Source organism: Melanostigma gelatinosum (genome assembly GCF_949748355.1).
Source record: "Melanostigma gelatinosum genome assembly, chromosome: 9".
NCBI lineage: Eukaryota > Metazoa > Chordata > Actinopteri > Perciformes > Zoarcidae > Melanostigma > Melanostigma gelatinosum.
Window position 1 is genome coordinate 1301433 of NC_136642.1, and position 15419 is coordinate 1316851.

Below are 15419 nucleotides of genomic sequence, written 5' to 3' on the forward strand. Positions count from 1 at the left end.
GTTATACACACACACACACACACACACTACACGTTACACACACACACACACAATACACGTTATACACACACACACACACACACAATACACGTTATACACACACACACACAATACACGTTATACACACACACACACACACACAATACACGTTATACACACACACACACAATACACGTTATACACACACACACACACACACACTACACGTTACACACACACACACACAATACACGTTATACACACACACACACACAATACACGTTATACACACACACACACAATACACGTTATACACACACACACACACACACACTACACGTTACACACACACACACACAATACACGTTACACACACACACACACAATACACGTTATACACACACACACACACACACACTACACGTTACACACACACACACACAATACACGTTATACACACACACACACACAATACACGTTATACACACACACACACAATACACGTTATACACACACACACACACACACACTACACGTTACACACACACACACACAATACACGTTACACACACACACACACAATACACGTTATACACACACACACACAATACACGTTATACACACACACACACACACTACACGTTACACACACACACACACAATACACGTTATACACACACACACACACTACACGTTATACACACACACACACACACACTACACGTTATACACACACACAGACGACACGCTGCTATCAGCTGAAACCACGTCTCCACCTCTCTGGCACGTCTTGTTTGTGTTGTCGGCGGATCAATCACCATCAGTACCATCAGTACCATCAGTACCATCAGTACCATCAGTACCATCAGTACCATGTGTCTGTCACCTGTTAGCTCACGTGCTGAATAAACGCTACGTCGTGGCTGCTTCTGTTTCTGTTAAACGACCTGCTAGTTTAAGGTTAGTTAGGTTCAGAAACGGATTGTATAAAACTGTTGTGTTCTTTATACTTCCTGGTTCATGATGACATGGATCATATGAAGTCATTTTCTGCTTGTTATGAGCGGTGAACGCTGGATGAGCAGCCTCTACTCTGAGTGTTGTTATTCCATCTTTCATCAAACACAGTCAGCTTCTCTTTCATTCTGCTGCAGCGAGCTGCTTGGACGCAGCAAAGACTCGTGAACACGACTGTGATTATCTCCGAGACGCTCGGCCATCTTTGTTCTTGAACCTCTCGTCTCCTCCGTGTCTCTCAGACGGTGATGAACAATCTGAACCCGGTGTGGAAAACCTTCAAAGTTTCTCTCAACTCGCTCTGCAGCGGAGACCACGAACGCAAGCTGCAGGTACACGCACGCACACGCACGCACACGCACGCGCACGCACGCACGCACACGCACGCACACGCACGCACGCACGCGCGCACGCACACACAGTGAATGGCCCACTTGCTCACTAAAACTCCTGCATGAATATATGAAAATATGAAACCACCAGACTGAAATGAGAACTGGAGCACGAGTGTGTGTGATAGTGTGTGTGTGATAGTGTGTGTGTGATTGTGTGTGTGTGATAGTGTGTGCGTGATAGTGTGTGTGTGTGTGTGTGTGTGTGTGTGTGTGTGTGTATGTGTGTGTGTGTGTGTATGTGTGTGTGTGTGATGGTGTGTGTGTGTTCTGTAAATTCATGAGATGGAGATCTTTTCCTATCTCGCTGTGAGACCATCAGCGTTCTTCTTCACCTCTTCCGATCTATTTTTCATGAAGCGTCCTGGATTCAGAGCTCTCGTCTGATTTATTCGTGGAACCAGTGGAACCAGTGTGGTTCCACTGGTTCCAGTGGGAGGACATCACAGTGTGGACGGAGGGTCCAGCAGCACCTCTTATCACAGCGTCTCTACACGTTTCTACATAAGCTAATAATCTAGCTTTTTAGGTTTTACGTTGTAAAGACAGAAGATTCAGAAGAAGAAGCACAAACGTTTCCGACAGGATTCTGTATAACGAGAGTCTTCATCCAGGATTCTGTATAACGAGAGTCTTCATCCAGGATTCTGTATAACGAGAGTCTTCATCCAGGATTCTGTATAACGAGAGTCTTCATCCAGGACTCTGTATAACGAGAGTCTTCATCCAGGATTCTGTATAACGAGAGTCTTCATCCAGGATTCTGTATAACGAGAGTCTTCATCCAGGACTCTGTATAACGAGAGTCTTCATCCAGGATTCTGTATAACGAGAGTCTTCATCCAGGATTCTGTATAACGAGAGTCTTCATCCAGGATTCTGTATAACGAGAGTCTTCATCCAGGATTCTGTATAACGAGAGTCTTCATCCAGGATTCTGTATAACGAGAGTCTTCATCCAGGATTCTGTATAACGAGAGTCTTCATCCAGGATTCTGTATAACGAGAGTCTTCATCCAGGATTCTGTATAACGAGAGTCTTCATCCAGGATTCTGTATAACGAGAGTCTTCATCCAGTATTCTGTATAACGAGAGTCTTCATCCAGGACTCTGTATAACGAGAGTCTTCATCCAGGATTCTGTATAACGAGAGTCTTCATCCAGGATTCTGTATAACGAGAGTCTTCATCCAGGATTCTGTATAACGAGAGTCTTCATCCAGGATTCTGTATAACGAGAGTCTTCATCCAGGATTCTGTATAACGAGAGTCTTCATCCAGTATTCTGTATAACGAGAGTCTTCATCCAGTATTCTGTATAACGAGAGTCTTCATCCAGTATTCTGTATAACGAGAGTCTTCATCCAGGATTCTGTATAACGAGAGTCTTCATCCAGGATTCTGTATAACGAGAGTCTTCATCCAGTATTCTGTATAACGAGAGTCTTCATCCAGGACTCTGTATAACGAGAGTCTTCATCCAGTATTCTGTATAACGAGAGTCTTCATCCAGGACTCTGTATAACGAGAGTCTTCATCCAGGATTCTGTATAACGAGAGTCTTCATCCAGTATTCTGTATAACGAGAGTCTTCATCCAGGATTCTGTATAACGAGAGTCTTCATCCAGTATTCTGTATAACGAGAGTCTTCATCCAGTATTCTGTATAACGAGAGTCTTCATCCAGTATTCTGTATAACGAGAGTCTTCATCCAGTATTCTGTATAACGAGAGTCTTCATCCAGGATTCTGTATAACGAGAGTCTTCATCCAGGATTCTGTATAACGAGAGTCTTCATCCAGTATTCTGTATAACGAGAGTCTTCATCCAGGATTCTGTATAACGAGAGTCTTCATCCAGGACTCTGTATAACGAGAGTCTTCATCCAGGACTCTGTATAACGAGAGTCTTCATCCAGTATTCTGTATAACGAGAGTCTTCATCCAGTATTCTGTATAACGAGAGTCTTCATCCAGGATTCTGTATAACGAGAGTCTTCATCACCGGATGAATGTACCTGAATGATGATTACATAACTCAGAGTGTGATGATCACGTTCAGACATGATAATAGAGGGACGTCTCTCCTCTGGTGGTTCAGACATGTTTCATGTTTTTGTTTCTCATCGGTTCATAACTCAGCTGTCCACTGAGATGTCTCTGTTTTTTTGTCCACTCAGTGCACCGTGTGGGACTGGGACTCGAACGGGAAGCACGACTACATCGGTGAGTTCGAGGCCTCGTTCAAAGAGATGAGAGGAGCCATCGATGGACGACAGGTAGGAGACGAAGACATTAAGGTTTCATTCACATACGTCCAGTCATCAACCTCTCAAGCTGTCTGAGTGAGAGACAACGAGATGAGACATCCAGGAGAACTTTGGCTTGGCGACGGCCAAAATAACAAACTGGAGCCTTCAAAACATCCACAAACCAATCTGTGACGTCACGATGACTACGTCCACCTCACAGTACAGTCTGTGGTACCCGCGCGTAACAGCGCCCTCTAGGGAGCGAGATCTAGGGAACAGCCCATGTGACCCCAAATGTTGCATTTAAATTGCGAACACTAAGACGATGAACATGGTCAACAATCTAAAGCATGTTAGCATCGTCACTGTGAGCACGTCGTCATGCTACCGTTAGCATGACTCACAGAGCTGCTAGCACGGCTGCAGAGTTCTTTGCCAAAACATCTGCAGCTGAACCCGTCTCACCACAGTGACCGTTTGACCGACGTTAGCTTCCGCTTAGCCGCGTCGCTAAAGCGGCTGCAAACCACAGTTAGCAGCAGACGTTAGCCCCGGGAGCTTGAAGAGGAAATGACCTGATCTCCGTCAGGTTCCTGCAGCTCCAGGATTTCCGTGAAAGCTCCAACCAGCAGCGTGAGCGCCCTTTGAAAACGCACCTTTGATGCACAGTTGATGTCGTCAGACGGTGTAATTAGCCGGGACGGCGGAGACGGAGGTCGAGCTAATGAAGACGCAGTTCCCTGAGACGGCTGTGGACAGACATTTGGCGGACGCTAATTAAAGCGCTCCGTTAACGGCGCTCTGTCTCCACATGCTCAGGTTGTGTTTTTTCTCTCTGCAAACTGCCTGAAGATGACAACACACGGCTGAAAACACACGAACGATGTGCGGCTCCCTCTCAGCTGTCTCATTATCAGTGACGAGGACACGAATAGTTTCACTGTAATGATCCTCTCTGACGGTCTGATGAACTCGTCCTCCTTCACTTCTCATTTCAAGAGAATCCTTCTTCTGAGGCTGAAAACAGTCAAACGTGAAGCGCTGCAGGTGTTGAATGCGTCGCATAGTTTGCTGTCGCCTGCGTTCAGGCCCAAGCTATTGATGGTCTCATCTTTCACTGTCACCTCAGACTGTGGCTGTGAATGATCAACCAATCTCATGATCAGATCAAACCAACAGCGTGTTAACTCATCATGTTAGTCATGCCCAGTGTCGACTCAAGGTGTCAGGACCACGAAGACATCGAGTTGTTGGCCAGAGATCGGCGAGTGTCACCTCCAGCAACCCTGAAACAGGAAGTCGTCTCATCGCTGCCGTCATCCAACAGGAGGACAAACAATGTGAGCAGTCAGGCGAGTCCCGTCGGGGAACCCTTCCTCCCCTCCCCCACCTCTTCTTCTTCTTCTGTTCAGGTTTTATTTATTGGCCTCCTTCCTCACCCGAGGCCTCCAGGGAGCTCTCGGTTCCCCCCCCCCCCCCCCCTCATCCATCTGTGCGGACACAAATAGAGTGTGAACCTCCGTGTGCCGCCTGGTTCTCCCGCGGTCTCGTTGTAATAGAGTCAGAGTGAATCCTCGGAGGCCTCGTCTGGCCAGCTGAAGCATCGTGAGGAGCTCGGAGGTGTTTTGTGGTTGACATGGCCGTGTGTCAGACTCTCCACTCAGACGTGAGGACGCTCATCTCACTTCTGTCGAAATATGTCATTGTGATTTCTTTCTGACCAATATTGTAATTTTGAGATTAAATGCAATGATTTTTCATACTTCTTGGATTCCAGGCTTGTGCTCTTGTAGTGCAGTGGAAAACACACACACACACACACACACAGACACACACACACACACGCACACACACACTTATTATTACTTATTATTGTTGTGCATTTTGTCTTTCTTGGCTTTACACTCAGAACGTAAGTGTAGGGACAGAAAGCGAGTCTGTAACGTGCTCATAAACAAACATCTTCCATCAATACAACGTGTGTTATTAAAGCCATCATCAACACTGTCGTTTGTACCTCTGAGGACTCAGTTATGTTGTTTATATGATCTTTTTTATGACTCAATTATCATCTCAATGATCAGCTTCACCTACAGTGGATAAAACTGATCAGAGATTAACTGCTGGCCGCTTTTATTTTGAAAATCAGAGACGTCTGTTTCCTGTCATAAGCGTCAACATCTAACAGATGTTAGTCTGTTCTCCAGTAAACCCTGATGGAAATATGACATTCCTTCATGATGTGACAACACAACGTTTAAGGTTCATTTAGTTTCAGGTCAAATAAACTACTTCATTCAAGTTAAAATATCCACTTCATGAAGGTTTGGTAAGTTTATTGTCAAGCTCATTTCATACACAGTTCAACGTGTGTTGCATCATAAATATAAACATGAAAACATTAAAATGTAAATAGAATCCTTTTCAAAGGAAATAAAACGTCATGAATGGAGAAGTGGAATGAGTCATAAAGAGTTAAAAAATATAATGCAAATGAAAAATGACTCGAACGCTTTAAATGCTACTTGTAGTCGTTTTCTTGAAGTCGTGGTTAAAGTTAAATGTTCATGCTGTTTTCTGATGAACAGATTTTTATCTCCTGTTCAAATGCTTGTATTAATTACTTTAATATTCTTTCATGCATGAAGCTTTTATTGATTTAGAAATGGCCGTTCTGTGATTTCTTCTTGTTATTGTCGCTCACGTATGTAATGTCCTGAGGTTTTTGTATCGTTCCTAATTGCTTTTTTACATTTGTATTTCTGTTTATATGACAATAACTCGCTGTAATAATGAATGTGTGTGTTTTCAGGTGCAGTGGCCGTGCTTGAATCCCAAATACACAGTCAAGAAGAAGAACTACAGGAACTCTGGGATCGTCATTCTGAACCAGTGCAAGGTGACCGATCATTAAAGCACCTGATTTCTGTCCCTCACGGTGTGTTCAAGTGCTGGGAAATGTGACATGTGAGGGTTTCGTTTGGCTCATTAACAGCACAGTTAACCCCGCGGAGGCTGTTAGATCCCGGGGTTCTCTGGCCGATACGGGGCTACTTACTGACTCAGCTCTCTATTAAAAGATTGTCGAGCTGGTGTTCTTGCGAGGGAACTCGCCTGGCTCTTCTAACTGCCGTTACTCCCGACGTCTACCCTGCTTCCTCCGGTCAGAGTGCACTCGGTCGAGGGGCCACCCTGACCCCGGGCGCTCCTACCGGTCGCGTCGGTTATGGCAGCTTCCCTCTTCTGGATCCGTGCTCTTGGTAAATGCCAGGTTAGGTTTTAACGGCTAGGATTAATTCTTTCTAAAACCGTAAGGGGTTGTTAAGTGGATTCGGTCTCTAGGATAACCTTACAGAACTCAGTTATTAGACATACAATGGCTTTAACTTTTTACTGCCACGAGGAACTTTTACTACTTGAGCAAATAAATGCACTTGAGAAATTTACTTTAAATGCAGATTAGATATTTATTGCAGGTTATATTTGGTTAGTTTGCAAGGGTTAAAGCTACAGCTCACATAAAATGTCACTACACTTGATTCGTTATCTTAATTTTCTTCTTAGATTATACTCATTAGTTTTAGTTGCCGAGACGGCTCGGTTGGAGCTGGATTTCAATGGTGCGATGAAAAGGTTCTTTTGGAGTTGTTAGGAGTGAAGGTCTGGCCGGACCCTCGGTCCTCCTGCTCTGCAGCGGAGTCCGTTCAACAGTCCTCAAGGCTCAGTACAAAGTCTTTCTAGGACTGCCGCGTTCCTCTGTTGTTCAGTTGTTAAAGTCGAGCAGTGGGGAGAGGAAAATCTCCGTCTTTAAATCTTTGTCCACGAACAGCGGTCTTCTTTCCGTGAACAGAGACGAAGTCCTCGAATACTTCAGTGGCGATCGTCCGTATCTTCTTCTCAGAGCGTCTGGACGGCTCGTGTAGAAATCCCAGCCTGCGTATCGCAAGCATCTCCTTTTATCCTTGATTTGGGCTATCTGTTCCCCCCCCCTCATATTCTGATCACATGATCCTTATCCCACCCTTATGTGTGTGTGAGTCTCAGTCTGACCGCAGAAACAACACTCCTCCCCAATTTGTGGATCCAGGTGTGCCCGGTATCTGTTGGTGGCTATAGCTCCATGTACAACCCTCCACTGGAGGTCTGCTGTCCGGTTTTCAATGGGCAGCTTGTACATGCACCTCCAGCTGCCTCTCGGGGAAGAACCTGGGCCAAAGAACCCGGTCCACCTCGACTCTGTCAACCCTGCCAGAGAGCGGAGGTTCACAACCTTTACACAGATTTCATAGATGGCTTTTTTCTCTGCTGCCTGAAACTTGTCCAGGTGAGGGGTTGTGAACGTCAGCAGCTTGTTTCCTCCCCCCTGCCAGCGTTTGGGTTCTGATGAAGCTGTTAAAGAACAGAGGTTCCTCCAGCAGCCACGCGCCCGGAGTCTCATCAGCTTTACGTGAAATGTTAAAAATCTGCCACGCCTGCAGAACAGGCCGTGGGGGAGATCTGCCAGGTTGTCATGTCAGCTGTTCTCCCACAGCCAGCAGCACCTCCTCCACCGACACGCTGCTGTCCGGTGGAACTACCCGGACTCCGTGCCGGATTGACGGGCGCGGCGTCTCGGAGGACGCCATCCTCCCGAACAACGGCAAACAACACCACTAACCACACGTTCTACCGACAAATACAGCGCTTATATCTCACCTGATCATGTGCAGAGACAGAGGAACAAATCCCAAAGCAGTGAAACAAGAATCAAACCTCCGCGCCGCTCACACTCACGTCCACCACTCACACGCAACCGGAAACGGAAACAGAGGAGAGGAGAGGAGGAGAGAGGAGAGGAGAGGAGAGGAGGGGAGGAGAGGAGAGGAGAGGAGAGAGGAGGGAGGAGGGGAGGAGAGGAGAGAGGAGGGAGGAGAGGAGAGGAGAGGAGAGGAGGGGAGGGGAGAGAGGAGGGGAGAGAGGAGGGGAGAGGAGAGGGGAGGAGAGGAGGGGAGGAGAGAGGAGAGGAGAGGAGAGGAGAGGAGAGGAGGAGAGAGGAGAGGAGAGGAGAGGAGGGGAGGGGAGAGAGGAGGGGAGAGAGGAGGGGAGAGGAGAGGGGAGGAGAGGAGGGGAGGAGAGAGGAGAGGAGAGGAGAGGAGAGGAGGAGAGAGGAGAGGAGAGGAGAGGAGAGAGGAGGGAGGAGGGGAGGAGAGGAGAGGAGGGGAGGGGAGAGAGGAGGGGAGAGGAGAGAGGAGGGAGGAGAGGAGGGGAGGGGAGAGAGGAGGGGAGAGAGGAGGAGAGAGGAGGGGAGTGGGGAGCCTCCATTGTTTTCTCACATTGGTAACACTTTGTCAATATTTGATTTGTAGATTTCATGTAGTTTTCCAATTTCTGTACAATAAATTAACAAACAATCAGAACAAGTGTCGCGTTATGAAAGCTGCTGTTCACGGCTGCTTGAATCTGATTGGACGATACCAGTCAGCTGATGAAAGCGTGATGTCACTTCACTTCATTTGAAACCTTTAAAATATGAAATGTTCTGTCTGCAGATCATCAAGATGCACTCCTTCCTGGATTACATCATGGGAGGCTGTCAGATCCAGTTTACAGTGAGCACACACACACACACACACACACACACATCTACACACACACACACACACACATGTACACACACACACACACGCATACTCAGGTCATCATCCTCTTCAAAAGAAGAAGAAGAAAATAAATAAATTAAACAAGCGTCCCGTGCACTTGGAGTAATTTCCGATGTCACCGTGGAAACGGTAACCACGGTGACACGTGCAGGAGCATCACTGGGGCCACTAACCAGTTTAACCAGTCGAACTAGTTTAACCAGTCGAACCAGTTTTGAGTTCGCCGATTTCACTGTCGCCACCTTTGAATACGACCGTCGCCATGTTTGTTGTGGACTGAGGGGGAGCGACGTAGAGACACCGTATACGTCTCTGGTAGAGACCTGTCAATCAGCGTGTAGCCCCGCCCTAAAGCATCCCCTGCTTTATGGTCTGTGTGACTCTAAATGGACCATAATGTTGAGCAGAAGTGCTGTCTCCAAGAGACAGCATTTCAGGGTCATAGTGGAATCTGACAACACAAATATGAACTTTTCTCACGTAAAGAGAGAAATAATTTTCCTGCTTGTAAAGGAAAGACGGATAAACTAGCTTTCATATCCGCGTCACTCCCAAATCCTGATTCTTAAAGCGACGCACACGATGGCTGGAGAATGGAGCCGACAGGTTCAACTTTTGACTTGTTTGCTTGTTTTATTACGAGCAGGATCGTAATTTGAAGGGTGAGAAAACATACAAACCAGAAGGCACGCACATATGTAGCATGTTAGTTATAAATAACTTGTCCATGTGAGAAACAATAGTTTCATTTAATGACATCACCAAAATAAAAATAAAAGAAACGTTTTTTTTTCTTGTTTTTTTTAAAGCCAATAATGCCAAATTATTTGGGGGGGCTGAAGAACATTTGAGGGGGCTTCAGCCCCCCTGAAATAGGCCTAACGACGCTCGATCGAACAGCTGCCTCCTGTGTGAAAGTCCCGACTCATCAGCCACAACTCACCGGACGCAAACCTCTCCGTGTGACGCGCTGCTGTGTTTACATCGGAGCGTCTCGTTCAGGCTCTACCGGCAGAGGCCGGTGTGTATAAACGTGTGCGTGTAAACCATACGTACACAATGACACGCTGCCGTATCTACACCTGTGTGACGTGATGTTGAGTGGTGATTGGAGCTGCGACAATGTTAGCTTAGCATAGCACCGATCGACCCAGACTACATTCAGAAAAGCAGCATTTAAAAGTAATTTCCTTCATCTTGAACTAACCAAACATGAATTCAGACTTTTTACAAGTCGGCATTATTATGTTGTTGTTTCTGCATCTTTTTTGATCCGTTTATTGCAGTTAAATCAGTTTATTTGGGGTTCAGACAGCTGTAGTAAACCAGCCAACGTGTTCGCTCGCCGACTAACTGACGCTGGTCTCTGATTGGTCGCCGTGTCTCCAGGTAGCCATCGACTTCACGGCGTCTAACGGAGATCCTCGAAACAGCTGCTCTCTGCACTACATCCACCCGTACCAGCCCAACGAGTACCTGAAGGCCCTGGTGGCCGTGGGGGAGATCTGCCAGGACTACGACAGGTGGGTCTGAGTCACAGCGCAGCAGCCAATCACAGGAGTCCATTCATTAAAGGGACAGTACACTCAGAACGACGACCTGAGCTTCTGTTCCTGTAACTACATGTTTTATTCAGATACAGAAGCGCTGATAGAACAGCACACCTCCTCTCATGCTCTGAGCTCTACCTTCTTTCTCTTCTTGTATTTGGGTTTTTGAAGTTGCCAGGTTTCATTTCTTCTGTTGAGAGACTGTTCAAACCTTCAGGCTTCACTTTTATAATGTCACATCTTTAGAAAGGTTGTACTTTATTCTCAGTGAAGAGAAAAACCCTGAAGATCTTTCTGTCTGCAGGGTTCAGTTTGAGGAACTCCTGAAGTGTAGTTAAAATCAGATGTTTCCTCACACATACGTATGATATCTTAAGAAACGTTACTCCTCATTTATTCTTCGTCTTCCTCCGAAGGTCCAGCAACACGTGTCAATTCCTGCTCGCTACATGAATACAGTCTTTTCAAAAGAAACTTCTGTTCACAGGAAACAGCTTAGTTAGGTTTAGTTCAACAGATCGTTAAAATAATCACAGAAGTGCCGTTTCTGACGTACGCAAGTTACATGACGAGGAACAAACTATTTTCATGTCGTATTTTGTAGGAATGATTCTGTCCCAAGCTTTTTGATCAGGACATCAATGAGACGATCCGAGCAGGAAGTCATCAGCTGACGCTCTCACAGCCAATCAGAAGTCATGTCTGTGCTTTGTGTTGACGTAGCGGCCGGTGTGAATGAGCTCGTTAACCCAGCAGCCAATCACAGACCCTCGTTTACATTTTTACTCTCTGACTTTCTTTTCTTTCTTTTTTCTTCTCAGTGACAAAATGTTCCCGGCGTTCGGCTTCGGAGCTCAGATCCCTCCTGACTACAAGGTAATGTCCCAGCATGCTCTCTGTCTTCAGAGGAGGGGGGGGGGGGCTCTGGTAATTACCAGCCGGCCTCCTCCTCGTCACCCCGGAGTGTTGCTCCTTCACTTCCCTTCCCATGATGCCTTGCGGCATGCTGCTTGTCTGATGCTGATTATTTCCATTCAAGAAGCTGCAAACGCTGCGTTTCAACGTCCGAGTTGTGACGTTGAAATCTTCAGAACAAAAGAAAAAAAAAACTTTCACTCTTTAACTTTTTCTTTTGTTTTGCTGCTTTCAGCCTTTTCTTGAACGCTAGCTTACGGTGGCTAATGTTAGCAAACATAATAATTATAAATAATAAGAGATATATAAAGCGACAAAATATAAACTATACAAGAGTCATTAAAGTGACAGTTTACACCAAAATATGAATATCTTTTAATGTAGAAATATAATAAAGTCCTCATATCATTTAATAAAACAGTAAAACATATTAACATAATAAAGTACAGGATATATGAAGTGACATATAGTACTATAGTAAAACATTATGTATGTATAGTACAGCAATATAACAGACAAATACAATAACGTATGAGTTTAATACCATTTATAATAATGAATACATTCATTTACTTGTTTAAACTTTAATATTATTATTATCATTATTATCATTATTTTTCCATATTCTCCTTAATATTTTAATTGTTTCTTTTTATTTATATATTTTTTGTGTTATTACCATTTATTTACTTATTTATTAATTGAGTTACTTTTATTTATTTATTTATCTTCCTCCGAAGTGAAATACCAACACATGCCTCCGGTCACAGTAATTCATTTATGAATCATTCACAATCTTTCCCATATTATAATCATAAGGTCTTGATGTCATTGTTTTTTTTCTGATGATGAGATCAAACAGACTTCCTGTATCTCCCCTCTCTCTCCCTCTCTCTCCTCTCTCCCTCTCTCCCTCTTTCCTCCTCCTCCTCCTCTCCCTCCTCCTCCTCCTCCTCCTCCTCCTTCTCCTCTTCCTCTTCCTCCTCCAGGTCTCCCACGACTTCGCAGTGAATTTTAACGAGGAGAACCCAGAGTGTGCAGGTAGGAGCTTTGATTTTCTCGTTCTCTTTGAAAAAGAGAATAATATAAAAAGAGTCAAATGTTTGATATTGAGCTGCAGAAGTCAGAGAAACTCTTTGATCCGAGAATCAGTTTGGTGATGACGAGGCGGCGGATCGAAGGAGCTCCGTCAGTCAGAGGAGGTGAAGGAGGAGGTGAAGGAGTCCGATGAACTCCTCTAAAGCTCCACTCAGTGTGAAAATTGACTTTTTATCATTTGAATTAATTGCTGAATTGAGAAAGAAGCTGATTCACTGATGATGTAAACATTCAGCCAACTCTATTAGATACACAATCTTATTCCATTCAGTTAAAGTTATAAAGTTATTTAATTGTCAGATGAAATTAAGTTTTTTAATTTTTAATGAAAAGCAAGGGAAACGGTTAGCCTAGCTTAGCACAAAGACTGGAAGCAGGGGAAAGTGTTAGCGTAGTGTGTGTGTGTGTGTGTGTGTGAAGGAAGGAGACACTAAACCACACCACTGCTGCCGCCGAGCATGCTGGGACGCCTCTAAACACATCCAGAGAGACACGGAGTGAACCTGACTGGTCCTCTAGAGTCTGGTTGTGTTTGTGGAGGAAACATTGGAACCATTAAAAAGATTTAATGTTCAGGAATGTGTCGAAAAAGATTTCTCAAAATGAGGGATGTTTTTCAGATTCCTGTGTTTGAGTGAATTCATGTTTGTGCTTCATGACTCTGATGTATGTTTGCTGTCAGGTATCCAGGGCGTGGTGGAGGCCTACCAGGCCTGCCTCCCCAAGCTGCAGCTCTACGGTCCCACCAACATCGCCCCCATCATCCAGAAGGTCGCCAACTCCGCCTCGCAGGAGGTCCACACCAAAGAGGCCATGGTGAGATGAAGCCCCGCCCCCTAAAGCATCCCCTGCTTTATGGTCTGTGTGACTCTAAATGGACCATAATGTACTAAATGAACATCATGCTGTATTGAAGAAGACTTGAAACTAGAGATTGAGACATAAACTCATGTTTACAATGTTTACTGAGGGAATAAATCAAGAGAGAAGTAGAGTCATTTTCTATAGACTTCTATACAACCAGAGGAGTCGCCCCCTGGTGGACACTAGAGAGAATGCAGCTTCAAGACGAACCGGAGGTTGTCTCCTGGTCCAAACCACGGTGGTTCTGACTAATCAGCTACTGGCAGTTATGGGCGTGGCTTTACTGTTTGTTCCAAACAACAATTGCGGCTCCTAAAGAGATTAGCACAGATTCTATAAGAGCATTTCTTTATTGAAAGAAGAGCAAAAAAACGAAAGACTTTTCGTGATGAAAAGGCGTTTTCCTTCCTCAACTTGATTGACAGATGGTTCGCCCAATCACCTGACAAGTACTTATTGAGTATCTGAGAGAGTAAGTGGATAAGTGACATTGTTTCAGCAAATAACAAAACAACTGCAACAACTCTGGTGGAATTTATTCACCGTTCGTCTTCAGCCAGTTTGAGACGGTGGAGACTGAAACAGCCTGAAAACAGAAATGTCAAAGACATGAAAAATGAAAGAAAAGAAAAACACAACTGCACTTCTTTAGGTCTGAGTCACTTTATAGTCATGTTCGGTTCACTTTTGACATTTGAGAGCAGATGTGAAGTTGGTTTGATGCATCGCAAAACATTTGAAATTCAGCAGGTGCATCTAATTCACCATTGACGTCTATTATTTATTTTTTGTCTTTTTCGTGTTGTGATTTTTTGGATTTTAGCTTCATATTTGTGATTATATAAAAGGTCCTCTTTGACATTTCTTATGTAGTTTCAATATTATATTTTCTGTTCATTTTTTTAAAGATAAAAAATATATATGTTAACTACGTCAACCTGAGAACCTCCGATTGTTTTTACGTTCTCTGTCTCGCAGCAATACTTCATCCTGCTGATCCTGACGGACGGCGTCATCACCGACATGGCCGACACGAGGGAGGCCATCGTCCAGGCCTCCCACCTCCCGATGTCCGTCATCATCGTCGGCATCGGGAACGCCGACTTCAGCGACATGCAGATGCTGGACGGCAACGACGGGATCCTGCGATCGCCCAAAGGAGAGCCCGTCCTCCGGGACATCGTCCAGTTCGTCCCCTTCCGCAACTTCAAACACGTGAGTCTATCGGATGGACTTAAAAAACATCTGTTTCCAGTTCAACACAGATGTTCATTTGTCGTGCCGGCAGTGACTTTCTTTTTTGCCGTCTTTGTCCTAGAGTTCTGTTCTACAGAGGAGTTCCACAAGGAGCGATTTTAAGTCCTTTATTGTTTCCTATTTTCAAGATTCTTTGTTCCTCGTGGGACACAATATTCTTTTCTGTTGCTAGAGACTGTCCCCTAGGATGCCGCTGTTGGTGTCCTTTGTACAACTGAGTCAAGGCTGCCTCGATCCTTTACTAAAGCTAAGCAGGTAGCTTTGAGGCCAAAAGGTCCCGACCAAGCATCTGCAGGTGACGGGATGAGAATGGGTCGATATCGAACTAAACTAGACAATCAAATAGAAGATGAGATCAACACAAAGACAAGAACAAAATGACAGTTAATACACCGTTTGTTGTTGACTTTGACTCTTACTAGCATCGCGTTTCCAGGTATTAGTCAAACCCACAGG

General features: G+C 44.9%; 1 protein-coding gene across 1 annotated transcript in view; it reads left to right on the forward strand.

Annotated features, from left to right (window-relative positions):
* The window catches only part of cpne4a (copine IVa), a 46761-nt gene that overhangs the window by 25191 nt on the left and 6151 nt on the right, over nt 1–15419 (forward strand). The window contains exons 7-15 of the mRNA XM_079275932.1: nt 1239–1328; nt 3569–3667; nt 6453–6539; nt 9169–9228; nt 10669–10802; nt 11651–11705; nt 12734–12785; nt 13525–13658; nt 14685–14921. Of these exons, the coding sequence (XP_079132058.1) occupies nt 1239–1328; nt 3569–3667; nt 6453–6539; nt 9169–9228; nt 10669–10802; nt 11651–11705; nt 12734–12785; nt 13525–13658; nt 14685–14921 (948 nt within the window). The remainder of the gene's footprint in view (nt 1–1238; nt 1329–3568; nt 3668–6452; nt 6540–9168; nt 9229–10668; nt 10803–11650; nt 11706–12733; nt 12786–13524; nt 13659–14684; nt 14922–15419) is intronic.